This window comes from Haemaphysalis longicornis, unplaced genomic scaffold, assembly GCF_048455015.1.
Source record: "Haemaphysalis longicornis isolate Haplotype H1 unplaced genomic scaffold, Haemaphysalis longicornis Haplotype H1 scaffold_1, whole genome shotgun sequence".
Taxonomy (NCBI): domain Eukaryota; kingdom Metazoa; phylum Arthropoda; class Arachnida; order Ixodida; family Ixodidae; genus Haemaphysalis; species Haemaphysalis longicornis.
In genome coordinates this window covers 156,875,881-156,890,138 of record NW_027526203.1, presented here as the reverse complement: position 1 = coordinate 156,890,138, position 14,258 = coordinate 156,875,881, and the positions used below count along the sequence as shown (strand labels likewise).

The 14,258-nt window shown below is 49.9% G+C and overlaps 1 protein-coding gene across 1 annotated transcript; it reads left to right on the top strand.

The window, feature by feature from the left end:
• Positions 1–7,292: 7,292 nt before the first annotated feature.
• On the top strand, positions 7,293–13,259 carry LOC144155372 (uncharacterized). The gene is made up of 3 exons (XM_077686754.1): positions 7,293–7,334; positions 11,062–11,229; positions 12,350–13,259. Exons 1-3 carry the CDS (start codon positions 7,293–7,295, stop codon positions 12,602–12,604), a joined length of 465 nt encoding a protein of 154 aa, XP_077542880.1. The 3' UTR covers positions 12,605–13,259.
• The last annotated feature ends 999 nt before the right edge of the window (positions 13,260–14,258 follow it).

Below are 14,258 nucleotides of genomic sequence, written 5' to 3'. Positions count from 1 at the left end.
ACAAGATTAACTATGTGGTTTTTGGGGGGTGTATGCGATGACAGTGCGCGAACAACACTCAAGGAATCTGTGTAGATGATAGACTTCGGAATTTGATTTTCAAGTATGTGTCGTACAATCAGTAAAATTCCATATGCTTCTGCTGAACAAATTGTTGTGTGGACGCTCATGGTTCTGGCTGCACTGAAATTCGGCCCATGAGCAGCGCAGGAGACCATAGTGGAGGTTTTAGACGCGTCACTGTAAAATTCTGCAAGTGGGTATTTAAACTGCAGAGACAGAAAGTGCTGCAGTATTGCAGCTCGGGGTACCCGATTTTTATCAAGTTTCATAAAAGAAAGGTCGGAGGACACAGGACGAATTTTCCAAGGAGGTAAAGTGTCTGAAAAGGATGATCTGTAGACATCTAAAAACGAAGCGCTCAGATCCGAGGCTCGCTCTCTCACTCTAAGTGAAAAGAGCAGAGGAACGGATGGGCGATTTACAAAAAGCACAGATGTGGATGTGTCGTTAAAGACAGAATAAAAAGGATGGTCATTCAGCGATGAAATTTTAAACGCATAAAGTAAGTGCATGTACGTCCGTTGGTTCTCAAAGGCTCCACTTATTACACTCGGCATACAGACTCTCGACAGGGCTAGTGCGAAAAAGCACCCGACGTAAGCCGTAGCCCCAAGTGTAGCACTGGGTCAAGCATTCGCGACGCTGTTTTAGTCGCCGAGCCATATACCACACTACCATAGTCCAAACGAGACCCAACCAAAGCAGTATAGAGCCGTAGTAGGAGTTCTTTGTCGGAACCATACGATTGATGGGAGAGAACCTTAAGTATATTCATGGTTTTCAGACATTTATGTTTAAGTTCCTTGATGTGTGGAATGAATGTGAGTTTCTGGTCAAACACAATACCTAAGAACTTGTGCTCCTTGTTCACAGGAAGCGACACGCCATTAAAAGTATTGTCTGGGTCCGGATGGACCCCGCGCTTCCTGGAGAACACACCGCAGGAGCTTTTTGCAGGATTCAATTTAAACCCATTCTTGTCTGCCCAGCCGGCAAGCTTCTTGACACCAAGCTGGACTTGACTTTCGAATATTGACATATTACATGATTTAAAAGATATTTGCACGTCGTCTACATACATAGAATAAGAGATTGTTGGTGGCAGTGCCTTTCCAAGAGAGTTCATCTTTGCAACTCAATGCAATGGCAACTCAACACGCCACCTTTCGGCACGCCATTTTCTTGGACGTGAACCTTTGAGAGTGCACAGCCAACTCTTACTCGAAACGTTCTCTCTGACAAGTAACTAACAAGGGTGTTCAACATGTTACCCGAAACACCGAATGACTTGAGGTCACTAAGCATCCCATAACGCCAAGCGGTATCGTAGGCCTTCTCGAGGTTGAAAAAGACAGTTAAACAGTACTGCTTATGCACGACGGTATCCTTGATGTATGAGTCAAGTGCAACCAGTTGATCGTTCGTCGATCGCCCCACCCTAAATCCTGCCTGGCAGATCTGAAGAAGATCATTGTACTCGAGGAAATACACGAGCCTGCGATTGATCATCTCCTCGAAGAGCTTGCACAGGCAGCTTGTCAGGGCTATTGAACGGTAACTTGAGGGGGACGACGGGTCCTTTCCCTCCTTCAAGAAAGCCACTACAATGGCCTCCCTCCAAGAGTGTGGGATGTGCCCAGAAAGCAATATTTTATTATAAAGATTTAGAAGTGCTTCAAGTGTGTCTGCATGGTGTTGTATCATTGTATATGTGATGTTCTGTTGGCCTGGAGCTGAGGGTTTACACGTGCTCAGAGCAGCCCTCAGCTCATGTAGTGAAAACAGGGAGTTGTAAGAAGTCTGTGATTTGTTGTTGTCGTGTAGGGACGTCTTTTCACTAGAGTCTTTATACTTCAGGAAAGTGTTCGTGTTGTGTGCTGAACTGGACACGTGTTGGAAGTGTTGTGCGAGTGTGTCAGGCTGGTCTTCCAGTGTGTCCCCTGTTGTACTGACCAGGGGCAGGCTGTGTGTCTGTTGTCCTTTGAGTTTGCATATACGTGTCCATACCTTGCGTGTGTCTGTGTATGAGTTTATAGATGTTATGAATGAGCGCCAACTATTTCTTTTTGCCTCACGGCACACACGGTTTCCGTATGCCTTGGCCCGTGTGAACAAGAGGAGGTTTCCCGACGTGGGGTACCGACGGAGGATACCCCACGCCTTGTTCTGGGCCTCTGGCGCCAGCCTACAGTCCTCATTCCACCACGGCCTCCGCTGGTTGCGCGGGGCACCAGAGGCGTGGGGAATGGACTTTTCGGTGGCGTCGAGGATGTGAGCCGTGAGCAGTTGGGTAGCTTCTTCAACGTGTAGGTGTCCTATGGATCTGTGGTGTAGCTTGGATGTCTCTGTAAATGTATTCCAGTTAGCTCTTAATTCATTAAACCTTTTATGGGAAGATGGACTGCTGGGGCCTGTACCTATATACGTCAATGAAGTGGGGAAATGGTCACTACCATATGGGTCCGTGCCCACACCCCACTCAAGACATGGAAAGAGAATTGCAGTACCAATAGCCAGGTCAAGATGTGAGTATGTGTTGTGACCTATGTTATGGTATGTAGGCTGTTTATTGTTGAAAAGGCATGCTCATGAAGATGTAAGGAATTTCTCTATCAGGCGACCTCGGGCATCCGTTCTGGAGGAGCCCTAAATAGAGTTGTGTGCATTAAGGTCACCTGTTAGAATGTACCGTTCGGGCAGCTGGTCGACCAGCGCCTCGAAGTCAGAGCTCGAAAGTGCATATTCAGGACGAATGTAAATGGAGCATACCGTTACCAACCTATTAAAATTATTGTGCGGATGGCTACAGCCTCGAGGACGGTATTCAAGGTGACAGGGTGGCATGCTAAGGATTTTCGGGTGATTATGGCCACACCGCCAGAATAGTGTGTGCAGCCATCCCTGTCCTTTCTGTATACCAGGTAACTATTCAAGAAATTTGTGTGTTTGGAATTCCGATGTGTTTCCTGGACACACATTCCACATGGTTGATTGGCATGCAGAATCTCATACACGTCGTCGTCAAGATTACTCAGAAGGCCTCTGCAGTTCCATTGAACTATGTTTTCTCTTCCCATTATTTAGTGTGAGAGCTACTGGAGTGTGTATGTTTATGTGTCGTCTTTCGGGGCTGTGACTCTTGGATTGGGCTTTTTGGGCCTTTCTGTAGGCTTGGACGTCAGAGGCCGCTCCTTGCGCGGCGTTGCAGGCAAGAACGGCACGACGTCCATCTCGTCGTCCGATGGCCTGGGTGTGCCCGTCGAACCGGCCCCCCCGGACTTGGCCCCCCTTCGAGCGCCCTTCGTTTGACCCGCCACAACCGCAGATGTCGGAGGCACCAGAAGTGGCACGGGCGGTGCGGTGGCGGTGGGAGCCGGTGCGGGGCCCGTGGTGTTTATGGCACCCTCCAACGCACTGGAGGATGGGGAGGCAGGGACGGGAGCGGCACCGGTCCCGACGGGAGAGGTTGCCACCACAACCGCTGCTGGCTCAGCAAGCGGTGCGGAGGCGGGTTGGGCTGCCAGAGGCAACTCGGGGGGGGGGGGGAGGGGGGCGGGACCAAGTCCAACTCGCGGTACTGTGTCCCCGCCGAAACCAGACGCCGCTCCGCCCCCCGGCGAGCTGCGTCGGCGTACCTCCCCAGAGGGAAAGAGGCGAACCTCTTTCGCGCCTCTGGGAAGGTGATGTTCTCTGTGACCTTGATGTTTATTATTTTCTTTTCTAGCTGGAACTTCTCGCATTTCCCGGAGTACGCCGCTTGTGGGCCCTGACAGTTAATGCAGAGGAGTTGTTGTGAACTACAATTATCTGTGGGATGGTCATGTTGGGCGCACTTGGCACAGGTTATTTGGCCCCGACACGAGTTAGTACCATGCCCGAACCGCTGACACTTGAAACGGGCGCCGCGGGTTCGGGATGTACGCTCGGACGGAGCACCGGATGAAACCAGCATTGATGTGGTCTGGAAGGAGAGAACGATCAAATGTGAGGATGATATGTTTTGTGGGTATTACCTTATCGTCTCTTCTTATAGTTATGCGCCTGACAGCCGTCACACCTTGACTTTTCAGGCCTTCCAGAAGATCGGCCTCTGTCTCGTTTGCTATAGATTTGGCTCCGAGATCACGCCCTGGGAGCTGTTGAGGCTGCGGTGGGGCGTGACCTTGACGTCGAGATTGGCAATTCGTGTCTGCTTCAGGAGTTTCGTGGCCTGCTGTTGATTGTGTACCTCTACCAAGATCTCGCCGGTTCTTTGCTTCTTAGCTTTGTAAGATTCTCCTATAATACTGTCTAAGAACTTCGAAATCAGGAACACGGACTGTGAAGCAGTAGGTCTGGTTTCTTCAACAGATTCAATTACCAAGAAATGTAGGTAGTTGTCAGGTTTTGGGGTTGTAATGGTAGGAAGGGGTGGATAGGATACTTCGGTGCGGCCCCTTTTAGGGGGCCGATCATTGGGTTTGGGAAATTTAGAAAAAACCATACAGCATGTGTAAAAGTAGGGGACGGGGGTACTTCCTTCGCTCGGGTTACCCTGATACCGAGAGAGGTCCCGGAGCTCCCTGACTGGTAAACAGACAGGGAGCCCATCCGCCGGAGCTTGACGTGGGCTCCGACGGCCACCATTTGTGGTTTCTGCTCTTCAACTTAAAACTCGTAGCCACGGTAGATTACAGCAAGAGTATGGGGGCTCGGGGTCCGCGGTATCGCCAGTACCGTCACCAAGATTGCTCAAGGTGCCCCGTGCGGGCATTAAACACTATTAACTCTGGCGACTCCCAACACGCACGCCGACATGGAAATGCGAAACAACACGTGAAACAGCGCTGCTCATTACGTGTTTTGTCCGTTTTCGTCCCTGAGTTTCGCGCGAGAAAATGGTCGTGTGCATGCCGTAGTCACACTAGTTAAGCTTAAAGAAAAATGAAACATCCGGGAGAGCGACAGAAGCATTTGCCACTTACGCTGAGATAACCGATGCAGGCAGATGGGGGCAACCCAGCGACAGTTGAATATCGCTGCGTTCTGAAAACGCACACTTGTACGAGCTTCGGTCACCAAACCAAGCCCCGGCTGGCACTTGAGAGATATATATTTCAACCCTTTTTAACTCTTCCCACGCAAGTTGTAGCTGCAGCGCCCACAGCTACTATTCCTAGGCACTAAACAAGACATTAGAGGTGGCATCATTGCTGACTCACACGGAGAATCGCCGAAAACTGTCACCCAGTTTGGCTCAGTTACCGTTAGGTGTCACAATTCGCTAACCGTAAATGAATGAAACACCGACGGCGGTCTTCTGTCATCGTGTCCCTGTCCTTTCGGGTCCCTGTCATCTTAAAAAACTCGGTTACAACTCAAGAACGGCACCACCTCATGTAGTGTATCACTCCGCCAAAGCGCCGGACCCGTGACGTCCGGGTGCGCGCGTTTTGAAAGGGGTTTGCTATGAATGCGTGATATCGTCTGCCTTGTCTCACGCAGTTTGTTTGTCGTCACTGGTGTCGTTTATAAGCATATTAAGTCCAAAAAATCACGGGAACGGCTCACGCCATGTTCAAAATATTTCCAGTAACGCCCTACTTGCGCGGTGCGGAGAAACATCCGGCTACGGTGATAAGGCACAGCGGCAACTTCCGGTGCCGGTCTTAAGTTGTCACCGAGTATGCCAGAGCAGACATCTCTGGAGCAGACGATATGGTTTTGAACCGTCACTCTTATATGCAAGAATTTTTTTACGTACAAACACTTTTTTGTTGTGTTTGTTTTGCTACCAAAGTTTTCAAAAGCAGGAGCAGCTTTTCTTTAGTAGTGGGCGTCACACTAGTGGGCGCTTAGGGCGGCAGCATCGGCAGCGGAGGTGACGGCGCGGAAGACGAAAACGATGTTTTTTTATTTTTTTCGTTCCTTTTTTGTTTGTGATAATGTTGCAGAAGTAGGACTCGACTGAATTAATAGAGGTTAGCAGGTAAAATAGCAGTTAACGTGAGTTAACAGGAATATAGATGTAACAAGTAGTAAAGCCACGTGGTAGCAGTTAGTGCTTGTTTTCTTGTTCTCTTTTTTTTCTGTTTTTTTTTGGCGCAGCGATAGGGATGTTTTGAGGATTAGAAGCAACGTGGGTGACGTACAGCACGGGGGCAACGCGACGGGCTTTTTGGTGTTCGAGTGGAGAAAAAAACAACAATTCTAAGCGGACTTTGTTTGTGTGACGGGGCGACTTAGGCCTAGGGGTTGGCCGAACGATGGCCCCGAGGACTAGGGACGAAGACCAAGTGCAGTGCCAAGAGTGCCTGCGCTGGTGCTAGTTGGGAGAGACCGAGTTTGAGCGTGTGGCCGACGCTAAGAAGGCGCCCTTCGAATGTAGGCCTTGCGAACGAAGAAGACAAGGCTTCGAGCGCCTCGAGAAGCAGTGTAATGCTAGGGTGGAGGAGCTGGAGGGGTACCTGGGGGAGGAGAGAGAAGCGCGGATGGCTCTCGAGGCGCGGGTTGCCGAGCTTGACAACGCGGGGCAGGCGAAGACCGCCCGAGCTGGACGAAGCGCGACAAAGGCAGGTCGAGTTGGAAAAGCGGGTGGAAGAGCTCGTGGCTCCGGCGGTAGGAGACGACGTGAGTGCGCGGGATCAGCATGATGAACGGCACGCCGGCAAGAACGAAGAGACACAGGGGGCGACTGATGCTGCGCGCAAGAGCGGTGTCCGTCAACGCAGAGCGGACTCGGGTCGCAAAGAAAGCACCGAGGCTGCGCCGGAAAGTGGTGGATCGCCAGCCAGGTCATTGCTGCCGTGGTCAACCACAGTAGACCCCGAACACCTGCAAATGTACCGGTTAAAGGCAAGAGGAAGCGCCAAGTCATCGTTGTCGGCGACTCCAACATGGCCAGGGTGGGAGAGGTGATTAAGGGGAGGGTGGGAGACGACGAACGCGTGAAGGTTAGTAAGCTTTCCGGAAAAAGAGCCGGGGAAGTAATGCAACAAGCAAAGGGGCAACTGTGGGATAGAATGGAGGACCGCAGCTTGGTAGTGATAATGGGGGATGTGAACGATGTGCTGCAGGGACGCGGGGGAGGGTTCGCAAAGCAGATTGCGAAGGGGGTCACCGAGCTGAGGGCGGTCTCGGAGGATGTGCAGATTGCGGTTTGCACGGTGCCGCAGGTGCAGAAACAAGGGGTCCACGTAGAAAGGGCGGTGGTTGCGGGAAACAGGGAGCTTTGGACCCTGGGTAAAACGATGAAGTTTGAGGTGGTCAACGTGTACCGGGACCTGGTCCGGGCAGGCCGCAACGGGGCGTTTGTGTTCGATGGCATACACTTCAGTGGCCGTCTAGTTGAGCCTGTAGGGCACCGACTGGCAGCCCGCGCAGTGGCTTTTTTAGGAAGGTTCAAGAAGAAGGCGGACTGAGTGGAGGCGGTAGCGAAAGGCAGGAAGGACGGGACACTGATGCACGGCGGCGGAAACGTAAAGCAAAGAAAAGGAAAATAAACCGTGGAACTAAAATTAGTTATATAAACATGCAAGGCGGCCGCAAGCAGGAAAAATGGATTGAGATACAAACCCAACTCGAGAAAGAAGAAATTGACGTGTACGCCCTGACTGAAACCCACCTGAGAGATATGGAGGAGCCACCAGTGATGGATGACTACGTATGGGTGGGGTGCAACACGGCAGCGGGAGAGAGGAAAGGTGGGGGCGTGGACATGTTGATAAGGCGAGGAGGGAATTGGCAAATGGAGAATCAGGGCTGTAAGGAGCACTTATGGGTTTGTGGAACGGTGGGTGGAAAAAAGACACGGTTGGGAGTGGCCTATCTGTGGACAGGGAATGACGCCAGAGAACAAAATAAAGAATGGGTGGACTGCCTCAGGAAGGACATAAAGGAATTTAAAGAATCCGGCGAGGTGATATTAGTAGGCGACTTAAATGCCCACATTGAGGATCTAGATGGATATACGGACTATAACGGCGCAATGGTTATAGGTATGTGTGAAGAACAGCAACTGATAATAGTTAACCGGGACCATAAATGCGACGGGCAGATAACGTGGCAAAGCGGCACTAGACAGTCTTGCATAGACTACGGCCTGGTATCAGAGCACACGTACGAGCGGTTGAACCAAATGACGATAGATGAAGAAGGAGAAAACAGCCTGGGCAGCGACCACAGGCGTATAATCCTGGAATTTGACAGTGGAGGGGCTAGGCAGGAAACACCGGAGGTTGGGCTCCCGAAATTGAGCGAAAAGCAGATAGCAGACATCGTCAATTGCATCGAAAGAGAATTAGAGGCCCAGCCCACGAAGGTGTGGGAATATGGCGAGGTTGTGAGTTGTATACAGAAGGAAATATACAAAGGAAGGAAACAAAACCTCTGGAGGGGTAGAAGGAAACCACGAAACTGGTGGGACAAGGAAATTAAACTGGCTATCGAAGAGCGACAGCGGGCTTCTACATTGCACAGAAAGGCAAAACAAATGGGATATCAGGATGAAGAGGTGCAGTTACGGTGGAGCCGGTACCGAGAAAAGAAATTTTAGGTGCAAAAACTAGTACAAGCAAAGATTAAAACTGCAAGTGAGAAATGGGTATCAGGTATACGTAAGAAGGATAAGAGTGCCCCCCAAAAATTCTGGTTGGTGTTGTGCTTGATGCTGTGAATTTAAAATAAGGATAAGCTCAAAGTCTTAATTTATTGCTGATGCCACACACTTGGTAAGCCAAAATTATCAGAAAATTTAATGCAAATGTTCTTGTAAAGCTCTTCCTTTTCATTTGGTTAAGGCGGCAAAAGCACTCGAAAATTTACTTGCACGCATACTCTTAAACTCGATGTAACCAGTTTCTTAAATTAACACAAATTGCGTGAAGGCCAAAAACAGTGCCCAAAAATAAATAAAACCTTAATAGTCGCAGAGAAGACATGGTTTTTTGGTTGCCCTAGACAGGCTGTGGTTCTTATTTCCCACTAATGCACTTGTGCCCCATCACATACGAAGAAATTGCAATGTTAGGTAAGTGCGCACAAGTTGTCATAATGTTACAAAGGTAAGCATCATGACGCGTGTCACATGCATTAAAATTCATGTATCTGAGTGTCTGCTTATAGTAAAACGTGACGAAAACGAAAATGTGCCTACCAATGTTTTTTCCTACTCTGGTGCTGAGCTCCATAAGGGCATCCACAGCATCTGCCATTTGGAGAGAGGGCAAGGCAACTTTAAGGCAATGATCTTTTTCTTTTTTTTTTCACAAAAATGCAAGCGTCATTTTTGTCGGCGTTGACAATAAATTGACACAAAAGGCATGCAGGAGTACACTTACCGACTTCTAGGGCTGCATCCCCACCAAGAGGCCGGTTGTCACCACTGGTAGTATCTGTTGTGGTGTCACCTGGTTTCAGCAAGCTGTCTGGTGGCGCCGCCCGTGACAAGGGACACAGGGGGGCGTACCCGAATAAAGGACTTCTTGTTGTGACGCCGACGGCTGCGGTGGTGTCTGCTCGGGCCCCGAAGAAAACAGCGTCGGGGTCAACATAAAACACAACAGTATCAAGGTTAACTGTCAAAAGAAAAATGATGTAACGTCGAGTTTTAAAGAATGCAGAATCACCAGAAGTGATTCGAGACTAGAGAAAATACAACTGTACTTGCATACCAGTGCTCCATTCTCTGGTGCCCAACCCCAGAAGTCCATTTACGGCATCTGGAGGCAAATGAGAGATGGAGGGGGGCATAAGCATAAATGAGGCAGTGGATTTTGTTGCAACGATAAATGTACAGGCAGGAGTACACTTACCGGCTTCCAGGGCTGCATCCTTACCGAAAGGCCGGTTGTCACCACTGGTAGTATCAAGGTTAGCTGGCAAAAGAAAAAGGATGTAACGTTGAGTTTTAAAGGTGCTGCCTAAGAAAGCATTATGCAGAATCACCAGCAGTGATTCGAGACTAGAGAAAATACAACTGTACTCGCATACCAGTGTTCCATCCTGTGGTGCCTAACCCCAGAAGTCCATTCACGGCATCTGGGGGCAAATGAGAAGGGGGGGGGTGGCATAAGCATAAATGAGGCAGTGGATTTTGTTGCAGCAATAAATACCATTTCACGCTTACCTCCTGGTGGCGTATCAGTGTCGGTGGTGCAGGATGCATCCACAGACATTGCATCACTGCTGCTAGAGTCGAAGTTTGCTAGAAATGGGAAAATAGTTTCGTGCCATGTTAGCTAAGGTGTCACTTTAGAGGTCACACTGAAAATCACCTGCCGCAACTCCAGATGTGCTGGAATCCGGCATGTTGACAGCGTTGTCAGGCGGCGCAGGGCTGCTCCCATTGTCTACAATCAACACAATATTTGTAACAAGGCCAGGCCACTGGAGTGCTAATGAACTTACCGCTGCTGTGATCACTGCCTGGCCTAGCGGTGCCTGGTCCAGCCACAGCCTTCTCTATAAAGATACAAGGTGAAAAAGGCAGTTACAACACAAGCATATCGGGCCAGCAGGCACCGCACCCTGATTGGTCCGTTAAAATGACGTCACACACATTAACCGGATGTGACGTTTGATTTTTTTTTCTCGCCAGGGCAGTCATTTGGCATTTGGCAGCGTGAGTTCAGAGGACGGTTCTCTGTACCGTGGTTCATCGTTAGTGCAACGCCAGGCAGCCAGGTTCGAGTGATGTCGTTACGCGGAGTTCTAGTTGGCGACAGCCAACTCAAATTCATGTGCAGGTTGCGGCTGCGCTTGTTGCCGTTTGTGGAGACCTGCACATTTAGCTTCGGTGGCCACAACACTCCCCGGCTGTCCGAAGCAGTGTCGCGCTTGCGTTGCCGGCCGGCAGATTTCGCCGTTCTCTATGTTGGGGGGAACGATTTAGATCGGACCGGCGCAGATCCGCAGCGGATATGTGACAGCATCAAGGTGTGTACAGAGGAAACCCTCGCACTATTTTGTTTGTCTGTGAAGGCGGGATGGACATTAAATGTCGCCCTATTTGTGTTGTAGGCCCTGGTGACCCAGCTGCAGCGCGAGGTGGCCCCTGCCGTGTACGTCTTGACGGTGCTGCCTCGTTGCTTCCAGTCGGCAAGCGCGAGTTCCACTCGTCGCTTGCTGAACAGGAAGCTAACGGCCACCCTGAAGCGTATGCGGGACGTCTACATACTGAACGCTGAGGTAACAATGGACGAGCTCGTATAGGCCTACGTGTATTGTTTTGTTCTCTAGTGGCTACGTATAACTATATTTCTAACGCTGTCTTAAAAAATTAGAAATTGTACACAACGTTAGCCAGTTTTGCGTTGAAGTATGTGTATAGAAGGTACCATTCTGTTGTGAAAACATGTTGACCGACCACGTGCTTCGCCTGCGACGTCGCTGTGTTCTAGAAAGGCATGTTATCAAACTTGCCGTACCCCCTAGCGTTTGCACTGAAGTACGCTTTAGAGTCGGAAATAGGAGCTAAAAGTCCCACTTTGTATGAAACTTTGGAGAAGTCCGCCTTACAAAATTAGTAATGATGGCAGAGTGCCACTAAATGTTTGCTACATGGTTACATTAGGGTCCGAATGTCATTTGAACCAAATGTCATTTGACTCAAATTGGGTGCTTCGAATGTCATTCAGCATCCCGTGCTACACTACAATTTCGATGGCATTTGAAAGATTTCACAATTGCTCGCCGTGCTGTAGTTGCACTGTTATCGCCCCGTTCCGTTTTCGTACAATAATACAACGATGAAATGTAGGAGCAGTCTAAGGCAGTAAAATGATGTCAAATTTGAAGAGGCACCAGTTTTTACTCTAATGTGGCTGCTGTCTTGCGTGTTTTTTTTGCGACTGACCCACTGGTTTTGAAAGTATTAAAATTAAATATGTCTGTTTCATATTTTAAGTAAATCAGCAGTGAACAAAGTTCCACAAACAAATATTTTGTTTGTTTTACGTACGGCAGTAGTATATTTTTTATTGCCAATCGAAGACGCTGCGTGCGAGAGTGCTAGAAATGGCATTTGAAATCCCAAATGTCTTTTTTGGTGCTTATTTGGCTGGAATCTCATTTGAGCCGAATGTCATTTCAAAACATAGTGTAGCAGGGGCATAAAAAGAACTTATTTATGGCAGAGGCACACTAAATGTTTGCATACATGGTTTAAAAAGAACTTAGTAGTGAACCGGTGCCTGCTTCGCATTTCTTCGCGTGTCTTGTTGTTACCTAACATTAAATATCTGTACTGTGAAGCGTGCTTGTATTTGCCCTGACAGTCTGCTTGCTTTGTTGTTGAATTTGTGCGCAGCACCGTTTCCTGAACGCGACGAAACAGTCGAAGCGGTCCCTGTTTGCCGCGGATGGATACCACGTGTCGAGGGATCGTGGCATCGACGAGATGTCCGCGATCCTTGTGAAGGCGCTGGCCAGGCGGTACGGGCGGGGCATTCTCTCGCCAGACCGAGCTGCACCTGGTGCCAAGTACACCTTCTCCCGCTGTGTCCGCTGTGGAGCCAAGGGCCACGAGAGGAACGACTGCCTGCAGTACTGCTCGCCGTCCTGAGGTGCAACGAGGCACCACTGAAGACCATCGGCTTGCTAAAACGGCCCTTTTCAGGGCCACATATTTGCCTGCCATGCGGGATTCGCTGCAGCCAACCCTTGTCACCCCGTAACCTGCTCTCTCTAGTGGTATGGTCAGCATAAAACCCTACTTGGTGAATAGGTGGTGGAGAAAACTACTTGCACATTCATTGCAGTACAGGCAGCCATGATTTGTGCTCGCCCTAGGCCGAGAGTTGCACTTTCTTTTTATATGCTCTTAATTTCGAAATTCTCGACTTGCATGTACACCTTCTCCCAAACACGAATCAGAAATGGTTTGTTCCACCCAGTTGATGAAGCCTCAGTGCCACCCGCTGCGGTGGCTCAGTGGCTAAGGCGTTGCGCTGCTGAGCACCAAGTCGCGGGTTCCATTCCCGGCCGCGGCGGCCACTTTTCTGATGGAGGCGAAAAGCAAGAACGCCCGTGTGTGCAAGATTTTGGCGCACGATAAAGATCCCCAGGTGGTCAAAATTAATCCGGAGCCCTCCACTACGGCGCGCCTCATTGCCTGCGTTGTGTCGGCGCGTTAAACCCTACAATCAATCAAGCCTCAGCGTGTCCTCTGCCCTAGGGAAATTTGCTGCTAATAGCCACGCCACATTGTTTCTTTCGGCAACCACTGATTTGCACAGATGCCACACTTGCTTCCATTTACTCAGTGCTGCATGGCTGTGTCTGCTTAACGCATCATTTCTGCTTGCATGCTATATTTCTGTTATATATACTGTTAAGCATCAGCTAACCTGAACCAGAGTAATTATGGCTAGCAATTTTGCAAGGAGTCCTCTAAAATCAGGATTCAAGAATAGCAGTGCAGATGTTTCTACGAGACATGCACACTTCATTGCACGACCTCCTCATTATTAGCTTTAAAATAGCTCTCAACTTGCTGCTGTTCTGCATCAGAGCTTTAGGACAGTTTGTAAGCTTTACAGTGCATCTCGGAAAGCTCACGCATTCTGCAATTAAAGGGACCCACAGAAGCCTTCTGTAAAAGTTACAAAAGGCCTGTATTGTCGCGTAGCACCAATATAGCGATGCAATGCCATTGGAATTATTGATCTACATTCAGTATTAGCTGCGCCAGAAGCAATTAAATGCATCTCCCCACTTGCCGATCGACTCCTCCTTCCTACCCGCCGCGGTGGCTCAGTGGCTAAGGCGTTGCGCTGCTGAGCACGAGGTCGCGGGTTCGATTCCCGGCCGCGGCGGCCGCTTTTCTGATGGAGGCGAAAAGCAAAAACGCCCGTGTGTACGAGATTTCGGCGCACGTTAAAGATCCCCAGGTGGTCAAAATTAATCCGGAGCCCTCTACTACGGCGCGCCTCATCGCCTGCGTTGCGTCGGCGCGTTAAACCCTACAATCAATCAATCGACTCCTCCGCCCTCTCTGCTTCCTTCAAAGCAGCTGGGAATAGCCATGTGACATCTCGACGCTCGACTTCCATTCTGCGCTAGCTACATTCCTGCGCCTAGGCACGCGTCAATCGCTGCGGACCCGCCTTTGCCTCGGGATCACGCAGGAAGGAGGGAGAGCAGCCGGAAGCCAATAACAGTGACGCCTGCGGCGGCCGACCTCGCCGGCGATTGGGCGAATCAGGGGGCGCCTTCGC